The sequence below is a fragment of the Procambarus clarkii genome, chromosome 82, assembly GCF_040958095.1.
Source record: "Procambarus clarkii isolate CNS0578487 chromosome 82, FALCON_Pclarkii_2.0, whole genome shotgun sequence".
Taxonomy (NCBI): domain Eukaryota; kingdom Metazoa; phylum Arthropoda; class Malacostraca; order Decapoda; family Cambaridae; genus Procambarus; species Procambarus clarkii.
Window position 1 is genome coordinate 11446712 of NC_091231.1, and position 14551 is coordinate 11461262.

At 45.5% G+C, this 14551-nt stretch overlaps 1 protein-coding gene across 13 annotated transcripts in view; it reads right to left on the minus strand.

Annotated features, from left to right (window-relative positions):
- zip (myosin heavy chain 10) overlaps positions 1-14551 on the minus strand; it is a 183012-nt gene that overhangs the window by 39904 nt on the left and 128557 nt on the right. For 9 of the 13 annotated variants that reach the window (XM_069316106.1, XM_045751937.2, XM_069316109.1 and 6 more), the window contains 2 exons: positions 12025-12146; positions 5623-5709 (listed from right to left, as the gene is read on the minus strand). In XM_069316106.1, the coding sequence (XP_069172207.1) occupies positions 5623-5709; positions 12025-12146 (209 nt within the window). The remainder of the gene's footprint in view (positions 1-5622; positions 5710-12024; positions 12147-14551) is intronic. The other 4 variants (XM_045751940.2, XM_045751939.2, XM_045751938.2 and 1 more) reach the window with 1 other exon arrangement.

The following is a 14551-nucleotide window of genomic DNA, read 5'->3' on the forward strand; positions in this document are numbered from 1 at the left end:
ACGTCTCGCTAGAACCGGTAATTGGTTCCACTCGCCAACCAGTGAATCACACTCACACATCTGCGTCAAACTAGCCCAGTCTTACCATTTGACAAGCGTCTAATGGTAAGTGATATTGCCTAACCGTAAGCGACAAACCTACACCAACCTACTTAACAAATAGAGGTCAATGCTCAGTCAAAGGAATGCGCCAAAAATGAGGCACTTTAATTCCATTAAACAGCTGAAATCTGAACGCTATTTCGTTGCAGTTTACGTGCCTCGAGACTGTTTAGTCTACGAGTCTCTCAGAGAGACTGGAGTGTTTAGACGGCTAAATTTCCCAGTAAACCCACATGGTAGAGACGCCTGTCCAAGGCCGTAATGACCCCCTCAGCACGCACGGGTCAGAGGTCAATGGGGTGAAAGTCACCACCAGGTTATGACCCGTCAAACAATTCCTCCTCCTCGTCTCTCTTCCTTGAACTTCATTATATGTCTCCATTCCTACGTAACACCTTCAATAACTCTTACTTGAGTAATGTTATAACCGCTGCCATCATCTTAGCTTTAAGCGTACACACACCAACATTTTGAAGAATACAGGTAATATTAGCTAGTCACATGTTAGAATGGTATCCACTTTTGGCGAAAGAAAAAATTCAATTTGCAAATACCGATACAGCAAAGTGTATTCATCGGTAGGTTTGTAATCTTGACAGGACCAGTTTCCTGAATCTCCCCAGACTGGATGCTCTCGTGTGCAAGATAACAAAATTAGTCCCCCAAAAGATGACACACTCGGCTTGCAACAAGCCACAAACAGCGCTAGCTTGGCAACTATCAGCTAAGACTTAAGCCTATCACCAAACGGTTGAGCAACCTCTGCAGCGCCCTGTACAGCAGTTAAACTGTATAACAATATATAGTTATACAGTACTGTATTTTGTCTTTCAGATATCAGAATGAGTCAAGACATGAGAGTCGCGGTTTGCATCAAGTTCCTGAAATACATTTTATTTGTTATTCTTCAGTGTGTTGAGTGATTTATATATTTAATGTTCGTTCTTTTTTATTTAAATGATTATGCAATGGGATTTCTGGATTGTCTCATACACGTGTATGAATGAGCTTGTGTGATTAGGAGCTGCCCGGAATGAGCCAATAGACTAAGTCCCCATTTCGCAGGATGGTTGGTCATACAGTAGCCTGCACTGGCAAATTTTGGGTGCAATAGGAGGTTATCTTCAAGAACACCGAGTGAATAAAATAATTGCAAAGCTCCAGGTACCTCATGCCAACGGGTCTGAATGGTCTGATAACTGGGCATTCGGTGAGGTAGTGTGGGAGATCATGCCGCAGTTCCTGCTCACACAGTTTGCACAGAATGGTTAGGTTGGGCGAGTGGTTTGGGTCTGAGTTTTAGTACCATTTAGTTCACACGTTTTGCGAGCCGCTATGATTTATAGTACCTCATATTTTGTACGTTGGGGATTTTACCGTGAAAATGCCATATATTATTCGCGAGGCCAGACTGTACACCCACGCTGCAGGCGGCGTCTAAGACTTTTGGTACGATTTTACTTTGCATAAAATAGACATTTTTTGAGCATTAGTGATGGAATTTTTTTGACCATTAGTGATGGAATTATCACAAATTTCTTAATTATTTTCAGCTCCCGTGCCTCGCCAGTCAGTCTACCGCTCTCACGTGAAACACTGCCATAGAAAATATTAAGTCGACTATATGTAACGTTTCCTTTTAAAAAATGAGACATTGTAAGGCACATAATATTTTAATTAGTTTATATATATAATATATATATAAACACATTATACACATACATACACAAGAGTTCTTGTGTATGTATGTATAAATTCTTGTACAGCCACTAGTACACGTAGCGTTTCGGGCAAGTCTTTAATCCCATGTTCCCCGAAATACGATCCCCGCGAAGAATCTTTTACAACCAAATACCCATTTTACTGGCGAGTTAAACAGATGCTACAATTAAGGATTTGCCCCCAGTAAATCCTCCCCCGGCCAGGATCCGAACCCAGGTCAAAGTGCTCGCGCAACACCAGGCGAACATCTTACCACTACGCCACGGGGACTTAGTCTACCGCATAACATCACCCCTCTAGGTGCACTACCCCCTCCCCAGTAACACTATGACCCCACCCCTCCCCCCACCCCACACCCCCATGACCCCTAACGCCTAGCTTTCTTCCCGCCGACCGACACTTTTTTTTTGGTATCAGAATGCCAGCCACCTGTACCGATATCCAGAGTCATTGCCGGCTAATTCACACAGTAAGTGTCCCTATAGTGTCATTTTCCGCCACTATAGTGTTAAATGACCACACACAACAAGATACTCCACCACGGGGGACTTTTACCTCGGAGGAGCATCACCCATATGGTGGTGCTCAGACGGGGGGGGGGGGGGGGTACACTTCGCCACAGCTCTCGCCAGCCTCCCCCCCCCCCACACACACACACAGTGGGTTGTGGTACTCCCCAAGCCCGGCCTGGGGCTTGTCTTGTCCGGCGGTATCTATACCTAAAAGGCTGTTCGTATTTCAACGACACACAAAACTTCATATTCAGGTATTGGATGCGTGTGGCAGACATGTTGGAGGGCCAAAGGCGTGAGGGGCCAAGGGACTGAGGGGCCAAGGGACTGAGGGGCCAAGGGACTGAGGGGCCAAGGGACTGAGGGGCCAAGGGACTGAGGGGCCAAGGGACTGAGGGGCCAAGGGACTGAGGGGCCAAGGGACTGAGGGGCCAAGGGACTGAGGGGCCAAGGGACTGAGGGGCCAAGGGACTGAGGGGCCAAGGGACTGAGGGGCCAAGGGACTGAGGGGCCAAGGGACTGAGGGGCCAAGGGACTGAGGGGCCAAGGGACTGAGGGGCCAAGGGACTGAGGGGCCAAGGGACTGAGGGGCCAAGGGACTGAGGGGCCAAGGGACTGAGGGGCCAAGGGACTGAGGGGCCAAGGGACTGAGGGGCCAAGGGACTGAGGGCCAAGGGACTGAGGGGTGGTAAGGTGTGGTGGGCAGGGGTGTCAGTGATCATATCTCCACCCAACGTTACACGACTCAACAAGCCCATCATTCTTAACTTCCCCCAGTCTTGAAAAAACAAAAATTGAAGCTGCACTAACCTGAATCCAACAACTACAAGAAATACAACAAAATGCATTGCAACTAACCAACTTCTAACACAGTCGTCCAGACCTTTTGTGTATTATAATTGAAAACTTGAGCCTGCAATTATATAACCTGTTTCTGATAATAGTTAAAAGATAATAGTTAACAAAAGATTACCATATCTTTTTGGCGTATTGGGGGGGGGGGGCAGAATCCCCCCCCCCTCTGTACATCCAGTTTGCACGATTTCGCAAGCGTTTAATTTCAAGTTATTTGACCTAACCATAAGCTTACAAACTACAACGTACCTAATCTATGCTTATTAACCCGAATAAACGCGCAAGCCTTCCGTGCGGGGGACGAAGTACCTCCCAGTAACGGGCTCACCATAGCCCGTGCTACTTGGAATTTTTTTGTACCCAGTAGCTGAATCTCTAACAACCACCTCCCAGTACAGCTCAGTAGCACACACTGTGCAACAACCCCTCCCCCCCAAACCTTTGTATACACCCACATGTATACTCCGCCTCTCCCTGTATACACATTGAATTTATTTTTGATTATGTTGAGGACTAGAGTATACTTGCTGGTTAGTAAGGCATTGTGAAAGACTTAATAATTCTCTAGAGGTTGACAGCCCTTTATAACCTAACGCCCAACCAGTAAGAGAACACTTGGAAGGAAGAGAAACTGTCCACATTTCGTACAAAACAAGAGCGACACACAATACATTATATTGACTTTTGAGCTATAAATTTGACCTCGTCACATTAGCATAAATATATACGTGTCCCAGACGATCATGGAGACACTAGAAGTCTTAAGGGTTTATGCGAAGGTGTTGCATTCGGCACGGCGTCTTGCCCACCCAGTAATCATTCCTCTAACACAGTATTATTATTGGTTTAGGAGTCCTAGCCCAAAGGAACACTAGACAGGATAATCTTGTCTGGCATACAACCCACCCCCCCTCAAATGACGCCAAGAGGTTTGTGTACAGCCAATACAAACAATGACCGCCTGTCAAGCTTGTAAAACAAATTGCAGCATTTTTTATGATTTATTAATATGCGTTATGCCAGTATACAAATGGGTTCTCGTTTGGACAATGGTAATTAACACCATAAACTCTTTCCAAGAAGTTTGGAATTAATAATGAATTTATAATACTATTAACCTTGATTTGTGACTTTTCTTCCATATTTACGTAATGGGTTCCAGACGTCATTCCTTGAGGGAAGGTACTCCGAAGCCCTCCTGGAACCCAAGGTCATTTAGTGTAGGTTCTGAGAATTGTTCCACTTCCCAAGCCCAGGCTGAGGCCAGGCTCGTCTTGTGGTAACTTGGGCTAGAAGGCTGTTGCTTTCAGCAGCCCGCAGGCCCACTTGTCATCACCACAACCTGCTGAGTCAGACACTTCCTGCAGAAGCGTATTTTTTTTTTCTTGAACGCATCCACTATTGTTCGGGCAGTATGTATGTTTGTTGGTAGGATATGGAAGAGCCTGGGACCTCCGATGTTCATAGTGTCGCCTGTGCCTACGCCGCCACTACTCTTCACTGGGGCTATTCTGCATTTCCTGCCATGCCGATCGCTCCAACATGTCGGTGTAAAATTTAGAACCTAATGTTTCCAGTATCTTCCGGTCATACTGTCTGTCCGAAAGCTTCCTCGCCTAACCAGATTCCACCGACACGTGGAATCCGTGTCAGTGGAAACTGTCCGTTCTCTCAATTTGACTTTGCAAAAAAAAAAAAAAAAAATGCAACCATTCTGATGCATGAACCCCAACAACCCACCTAACCTACAGATGCCGATGCATAAAAAAGGAATACTGCACTACTTTTATTTTTTGATATTGCGTCAGAGGCGTTAAAGACGCGACGTATTGGGCCCCTCTCTCTCTCGCTCCCACACTAATGATATCTTGACTACTACTTTACCTTATTAAGATGCAACACGCACAAATACCTTACTGGTAAACTTGCTCAGTACGCAACAGCTCTACAACTGCGCTAATACTATAACAAAGGGGTTAGTCAGGCAGTGAGGTAGATGTTATTCACAACGTTACCAAATTCCAAGGAAGCATCAGGCAAATACATTAAAATCATCCCAATGATGCAAAAGCAGCCCAGAGGAGATCTGGGTTAACAAGCAGGTTAAGAGAGCATGCACATAACTTATAAGTAAAGCATAACGGCTTTCATCTCTAATGATAGCTGACCAAAGGCCCATGATTACACATTGCAAAAAATCTATTATTTACAAGCGTTGCAACAGGGCAACAAGATTACAAGTGTTTAATACTGGTTGTATAGAGCAAGTCCAGCGATCACACAAGAGGAGGAAAGCCGTAGGAGTGATCCAGGGCAGAGAGCCGTCACCTCACCGCCCCCGAGTGGCAGAGGATGACAACAGCGCACAAGACGGACTTTGCCAGAGACGTGTGTATGGGCGTCTTGGAGATGAAGGAAGACGTGTACTCACGGACTTGTAGACGCTGCCCGTTTGTTGTAGGAGTTGTTGTTGTTGTTGTTGTGCTTGTGGTGGTGGTTGTTGTGTCTGTTCCTCGGCCTGGAAGAGCCCCCGCCCGGAGAAGAGAGCCAGAGAACCGTTAGTGAAGGAGGCCCTGGCGGAGGGGCCGGCCACCAGCAGGCAAGTAAGGGGACATGCAGGGGGAGGAGCGGGGAGGGGGGAGGCTGCCTGCTACGCTACCCGGACACAGCTCCTACATTTAGCCACGCAGTGGTAAAGATGGCTACAGTCATCTTGGTGACGACCAGCCATCACCAAGATGGCTACAGTCATCTTGGTGAGGACCAGCCATCACCAAGATGGCTAGAGTCATCTTGGTGAGGACCAGCCATCACCAAGATGGCTAGAGTCATCTTGATGACGACAGCCATCACCAAGATGGCTAGAGTCATCTTGATGACGACAGCCATCACCAAGATGGCTAGAGTCATCTTGATGACGACAGCCATCACCAAGATGGCTAGAGTCATCTTGATGACCAGCCGCCATCAAGATGGCTACAGTCAAGACGGCCAGAGACTGAGGTATAAAACAAACACACCAGGCTCAGGGCGAGGAGTGAGAAAAATAAAAAAAGAAAGTAATAAGAGGGAAATAAAAAGAGAGAAAAGGGAGGGAGGGAGGGAGGGAGGAGGTGAGAGATAAGAGAGGGGTGGCAAGAACATCTGGAAGAGGAAGACACAACACTAGAGGGGATGAGAGCGATATGAATGATAATGAGTAACGGGTGAAATCTAGGCGCTGATAAGACCCACAAGGAAGAGGTGTTTATCATGTTCCCACTTGAACACACACCTCTTGGCAATAGGCCTAATCTCCCCCCCCCCCTCTTAAAATTTAGGACGGGATGTTTTAAAACTCTTTGGGCCCTTAATTCTATGTCTTAAGGGTACATATTGCACCCATAATTTTCCCTTGGGGATGCATTTCATGCTGATATATGCATGTTAGTGACGGTGGACATCATAGTAACAATGAACTAAAAACGCACAGTTGATTGACAGTTGAGAGGCAGTTGATTGACAGTTGAGAAAAAATTCGCCGAAAAGAACAAAAAATAGATTATTGAAAAAACCGTTAGATGGGTCGTCCGGGTTTTGGTTTAGTGATGAAGGTGATGAAAATGGTGGTCGTAGCAAGAAGGAACTGTGGTGGTGGTGGTCGTAGCAAGGAGGAACTGTGGTGGTAGGGGTCGTAGCAAGAAGGAACTGTGGTGGTGGTCGTAGCAAGAAGGAACTGTGGTGGTGGTCGTAGCAAGAAGGAACTGTGGTGGTGGTCGTAGCAAGAGGGAACTGTGGTGGTGGTCGTAGCAAGAAGGAACTGAGGTGGTGGCAGGAAGGTCACAGGAGAACGGGTGGTGGCAGAAACAGGCCATGACATTAAAATGCCGAGGTTTAACAGAATTAAAGACAGCCAAACCTCATTTTAAACAAGATGAAGGAGACTCGTGCGAGGACACTGACCTTGGTGGGCGAGGGGGAGAGGGCCATAGGGAGGGAATCCAAGTAAATTAAGGCCTTTACAGCATGCATATTAGTACATGGACTATTTAATATTATAAAACATAGGTTATGTACATATGTTCACCAGGGTTAGACCCACGTTATTGCTGTTACTCTGTGGGAGAGATTAAGAGTTAGAACATATTAAGTGGATATAAACATGCACATGCTGGGAGCACAGGACCGACGAGGCAACACAGCTCTCTCAAGTCTCTTGGTAAATAGAAATATTGACATATACGCCTTCACTTTGTTTTGGTTTGGAAGAGACGGAAAACTGTGTTACCTAGTCACAAGCTTTAGTTTAAACAAATTTTAAACTAGCATTTTTTGCCTACACTAATGCTTGTTATGACTATTTCAGCTAATCATATACAAAATATACAGGAAGCTTTCCTGGAAAGGTAAAGCTTACCGTGGGTGCACAAGACCTGAGAGTAACATGCGACTGGCTCCCTTACCACACACACACACACACACACACACACACACACACACAACCATCGAAAGGCATATAGGCATATCGTCCTGGTAGCCTCTCTCTCACACACACACACACACCACATCGGAAGGCATATAGGCATACCATCCTGGTAGCCTCTCACACACCATCACAATCACTTCACCAGAGACAAACTTATCTCCATACGCGTCATGTCATTCACTATTCATGTGTTCACCGACGTGCATGATAGCAGTTCACACAACACTGACACTAGAAATATTGGAAGGGGAAAAAAATCAAGTACAAAGATGCTCAAGGAGAAATGTTAAGGGAAAAGTCATGATTTCCATCAGCCTCCAAGGTGGCAGTTCAGACACCACTACATCACCGCTACCTCCCATTAACAAACTACAGTATTTACTATTTTGTTTTTATTCCCGTATGATTAGTAACACCCGCCAATATAGGTGCACACTGATGTATTCTCCTCGAGATGTATATATTATACACATACATATATACATACATACATACACACACACACAATTTACTCTAATCCTGGGCTAGATTCAGGCTCAAAGTATACTTGCTGGTAGGTCAGTAAGGTATCGTGGTGACCTTAATAACCTAACCAGTTGTAAAGGCCTCAACCCCCCCCCCCCCCCCCCCCAAGAAAAAACAACACACATTCCGCTTTCGTAGCGTCCACCCACCATCACCTGTTGACCAGGCCACACACTAGAAAGTGACGAGACGACGTCGTTCCGGTCCGTCCTGGATCATTATCAAGTCGATTGTGGACCATTATCACAATCGACTTGACAGTGGTCCAGGATGGACCGAAACGTCGTCGTCTCTTCAATTTCTAGTGTGTGGTCTGGTCAACATTTTTCAGCCACGTTATTGTGACTTCATCTGCACCATCACCTTAATACCCTTTAACATGTTTCATTAATAATTATCTAACGAGAAAATCGACTAGGACTACGGGTGAGCGCCAGGTTCGCGCCCACCTATAGTCCAAGTGGATTTTGGCATTCATATATATCACGTTAATGGTGATTTCTGCCAGTTATCTAATGGTAATGGGAGAAGATGATAAAGATTAAGCCACCCAAGAGGTGGCACGGGCATGAATAGCCCGTAAATGGGAGAAGGGGCGCCAGTGACGTTTATACGTGCCTTGGTACCCCACCTCACCCTGGTGTACCAGTGGGATACCCATCAGTACACTGTTAGACCTGAATGGGTATCTAAATGGGTATCTTCCTTGTGCAACTTAACGCATCCGTTGTGCCCAACCGCTACCACCTGTACCACGACTGGAAGGTGTAATCAACTCTGGTTCAACCCCGCCATTCTCACTAGACCGCTCTCCGCTATCACTGTTGATCTTAATTGTCAACACAGCTCTTAACAGCCCCCATCAGTTGGCAATAATGCTTTCAAAAGCAACATGGTGACCCGGGACGCAGGGTCGATCCCAACCGTCCTGCCGCAATAGAATAAGCGATAGATCTATTAAGAGATAGATCACGCGACTGTGATTTCATTGAAACATCTTCACCAGACCACTAACAAACTGAGGACTAGTCAAGAGACCGGGCCACGAGGACGTTGATCCTCGGAACGACCACACGGTAACCACGTAATAACTGTAAGGTCAAAGATGACAGCCAATCGGTAAAACCTAATCACGATATCACCATTACTACCGGTGATTCTAGTTTAACATGAAGAATCATCACCTACAGAATTATTCAGTTAATAATTCGGTTAATAATTCAGTTGTTGGAATTATTATGTCTTATACTATACAAATATCCCCACTTTGCTAACTGTACATCTACGGGCTCACCATAGCCCATGCTACTTGGAACTTTTTGTTCCCAGTAGCTGAATCTCTACCACCTACACCACCTGCCACCATAGGCACACCAGCTGGTCAACCATCCTACACCACCTGCCACCATGGGCACACCAGCTGGTCAACCATCCTACACCACCTGCCACCATGGGCACACCAGCTGGTCAACCATCCTACACCACCTGCCACCATGGGCACGCCAGCTGGCCAACCATCCTACACCACCTGCCACCATGGGCACACCAGCTGGTCAACCATCCTACACCACCTGCCACCATGGGCACGCCAGCTGGTCAACCATCCTACACTACCTGCCACCATGAGCACACCAGCTGGTCAACCATCCTACACCACCTGCCACCATGGGCACACCAGCTGGTCAACCATCCTACACCACCTGCCACCATGAGCACACCAGCTGGTCAACCATCCTACACCACCTGCCACCATAGGCAGGCCAACTGTACGGGCCTTCCAAGCCAATTAGCCGATAATGTTATTTACACAAACGCTCATTACTTCAATGAACCTTAATGACTTCACCAATAGCAGAACAAGCTAATTGCCTGACCTAGATGCTAGCAAGTGGCCACCAACGACCTGTCCCCCCTGGACACCTTAAGACCCTAATCTTAAGTAGTCGGCCGAGACTCGTGTGAAGCGGGAGGTCACACAGCCTATACTTGACCAGAACAACCACCAGGAGGCCTGGTCAGAGACCGGGCCTCCCGGGACACTCACCCCTGGAACCAGCTCAAGGTACACAAGGTAGGCCACAAAAAAAAAGTTCAGTTGCTAAGTTGTGTTTTAAGCCCGTCATGGTCCAGGGGGTAGAGCGTGCGCCTGGGGTTGACCTACAACACTTGTTCAATTCCAACTTGTTCAATTCCACCTCCTAAACATTTTCTCAAATTATCATTTTCTCCGTTCCTTCCACTCCCTTCACACGTATCCTCAACCCAACATTGCTCCCATTTCCAAACATTTGGAAACATCCAAACTCCCCCCCCCCTCACACACACACACCTGGGCCTGATGAGTCACAAGCTCCACTGGTATAGGGAGGTCTGTAGCTGAAGGCATCATAGCATACCAGTCTCAGTCTCTCAGTTTCTCAGTCTCTCTCTCTCTCTCTCTCTCTCATTATCATCATGCTCAAATTTAGTATTAAACAATACCAAATAGTTAATAGTAACCAAACTCTATTAATAACGAACAAAAGGGTAAGGGAAGACTGGAGAAGGAAATATTCGTAAAGGAAAGGTCAGTGAAGGTAGAATGTGCAACGTCAAATATATAAATTATTATTATATATATATATATATATATATATATATATATATATATATATATATATATATATATATATATATATATATATATATATATATATATATAGTTAAAATGCTTATGTGCGATATACAGAACTACTAGGAACATTTAGAAGAACACAGTGCTGTAAATTCCGTATATACCAGTACAAATCATCTATATAGTAATATGCATGTATTCCAACAATGAAACAAGCGAGTGCTCTGTAGTGTTCAATACCACTCTCCAACAACAGATACTTTACGAAACAATTCACGTGCTCGACAAGTACAGATGTACGTGTGTGCGGGGGAGGGGGGGGGCTGAAACTTTAAACCAGGAGGATTGGAACACACGAGGAGGAGGATTGGAACACACGAGGAGGAGGATTGGAACACACGAGGAGGATTGGAATACATCACCTCGAGCAGCAACAACTACCATGCCTTATTCATCCAGGTGTGAGGACCATGACACCAAGCCGGTAATTCATCAAGCATTTACGTAGCGCAACAGCTCAACGAAACCAGTACATCTTTCCTAGTTTACATTGATTTAAACAGTTAATGAGCTCCAACGTGCTACGAGGTTAATTACAATAATGGATAGTTTATTAATAACAAAGCTCGTAAACTGCTTAATAAATGTAAACAAAGCCGCCATAATTGAGGAAAGATGTACAGGTTTCGTAAGGGGTTGTGTAAATGCTTGACTCGTGGCCTCGTGTTCTAACTCGTGCTAACATGACCGTCATCATGCGAGGCCACAAGCTTTGCCCCACACACACACACACACACACACACACACACACACACACACACACACACACACACACACACACACACACACACACACACACACACACGTGTAAACAAACATGCCACAACACGTACACACCATACCAAAAAAAAGAAAATCGTACAAGACTCGTTCAAAAGACAAAACGACATTTAACGAATAAAATAAATGCCGGAAAACAAACCTTAATAAAAAAAAATAAAATGTTCACACTTTCAAATCATACAACACTAACAGAAAAAATACATCATTCAATATAATAATAAAATAATAATAATAATAATAATAATAATAATAATAATAATAATAATAAATAATAATTATAAATAATAATTTAAACAAAAAACTGAAATGAGGAAAAAGTGGTGATAGACCGGCGAAGTGGGAAGGTCAGATGAAGGAGAGAGAGAGAGAATGGCGAAAGGACTTACAGATGCTCCTCCCTTGGCCTTGGAGGCGGCGACGTAGGCCAGGTACTGAATCACCTTCTTGGTGTTCTCCGTCTTGCCGGCGCCTGACTCTCCTGTGCACAGGATGCTCTGGTCCTCTCGGTCTGCAACACAAAAGGAATCGTTGCAATCAAACTTCCACTCTAAATCCCATTAAAAGTCAGACTCTCATCAGTGAAAAGACTAAAACAGCGATCCCGATACTATAATTGCCAAAAGTGTCTATGTTAGATTTGTTATTGATGAAGAGGTGCCAGCGTTTAACGGCACCTCATTAGGTTGAATTAAGCAAACTGTAGAAGTCATACTGGCCTATACGAGCCCAATAGACCTTTCACGCAATTGAAAATGAATCCACATGAGGCCATGCTAATAACTAACACAGAGCAAGTTATTTAAGTTATTTCTCTGCAAGGAGCATTAAAATAAGACATTTACTCGCAATTGTTGTATCATAACTGTCTCACACCCATCACTGTACCTGTAACTACTGCGGCTGGTCGTACAAAGACATCAACTGTTAAACAGTTTTGTCCAACCAGAAACACAAACCAGTCACTAATATAGGCAAGCCTCGCTGCTTTATCAGAAATCAGAAAATGAGATGTTACATACACCTGGGCAGGGAGGGAGGGGGGGGGGGAGTAAGGAGCTTTCGTAGGCTCCACAAGCCTCAACATGTCCCGAGGTAGTAGACAATATATTTGCAGTACTATACCGCGGTTTACGCAACTTGTTGACTGTATACACACACACTAGCACTACCCAGTCTGGTTATGGTCACTTTTAGAACGTTTACTTCATATCAATCAATCAATTGTGGATGAAGAAAAAAAAAATCAATTACATATTTAATTAAAATATGAATACACGTATGCTTTTAAACGGTTTGGGTTTGAATAGAGAGAAAAAAAAGTGATAGCACATGTCTAACGGTAGTCGATAAAAATACAAAACTGACAAATTCAAAACTTTCCCCCCAGAAGAAGTAACTCACTCAAAATCAATTTGTTATCTGCCTTTTAGAGGGGTGAGGGTGAGGGGGAAGAGGGAGGGGTGAGGGGGAAGAGGGAGGGGTGAGGGGGAAGAGGGAGGGGTGAGGGGGAAGAGGGAGGGGTGAGGGGGGGGGGAAGAGGGAGGGGTGAGGGGGGGGGAAGAGGGAGGGGTGAGGGGGGGGGAAGAGGGAGGGGTGAGGGGGGGGGAACAGGGAGGTGTGAGGGGGGAGGAAGAGGGAGAATGTAGAGTTCAAGGGGGGAGGGGGTCCTAGGAATGTCCTGGTTCATAAAATGTTCTTACCACTCGCATGCCAGCAAGGAGACAGTTGTCTGTTGACTGCCGGCATCACCTGAAGCCACCGCCACCACACTCCTCCCCCCGAGGTGGAGAGTGGACAGCATAAGGTTTACCCAGCTATTATACCTGGACTATACATGGAGTGCGGTCTAAGAGTGGTCCTACTTGTTATAACTTGGGTCTAAAAGTTGTAACTTGGCCCGCAGGCCCACATACCCGCTACAGCCCGGGTTGGCCCGTGTTTGTAGAACAAGCAAGCCGGGAAGGATGGGGGGTGGCGGACAAGACCTGATGTGTGAGGAGCCTTGTATCGCCCTGTTGCTTATGAGTGTCTTAAACCCTCACTAATGAACGCCAATATCCACCAAGAGCCCCGCCCACACCCTTAATCATTACGATCTAGTTTCACGTGCGAACTTCCCATCAACACACTGGTATACCGCACTCATACTGAACACGATATAAAGATGACAGTACACGCGCTAACGGATAAATTCAAGAAACATTCCAAACAGAGTAACTACTGCCAGTACCTGTCAAACTCAAAAAGTATATATGAAACAAAATAACACTATCAATACCAATTTGGAGTAGAGGTGGCACAATCAGAGAACACTGCCTTAACATGGGGGGTCCACGGCTGTTCAACACCCTACCAGTAAGCATTCAGCACATCCTCCTGTTTTGGTATTACTTATAGTAACCATGAGGACCATAGTATCAACATCAGATCAACCTATCAACATCAGAGGCCCGAGACTGTTCAACACGCTTCCACTACACATAAGGGACATAACTGGCCGATCCCTCACAGTGTTCAAGACAGAACTGGATAAACACCTCTAAAGGATACCTGATCAACCAGGCTGTGACTCGTACGTCAGGCTGCGAGCAGCCGCGTCCAACAGCCTGGTTGACCAGCCCAGCAACCAGGAGGCCTGGTCGACGACCAGGCCGCGGGGACGCTAAGCCCCGGAAGCACCTTAAGGTAAGGTAAGGTAGTATATTAACCAACGTACAATGAAATTAAAAAGTAGAAATCAGCACTATTAAGTTGGACAAATCTGAAAACTATTTTTTTACGTGTATTTCAAAGACAAACTAAACTAACCTTCGTGAATTCGTGACTATTGACGACTGCCACAATAGGTAATATCTAAACAGGACGATGGGTTGAAGATTTAAAAATATTGCCGGAACGAAGGTGGATGAAAGA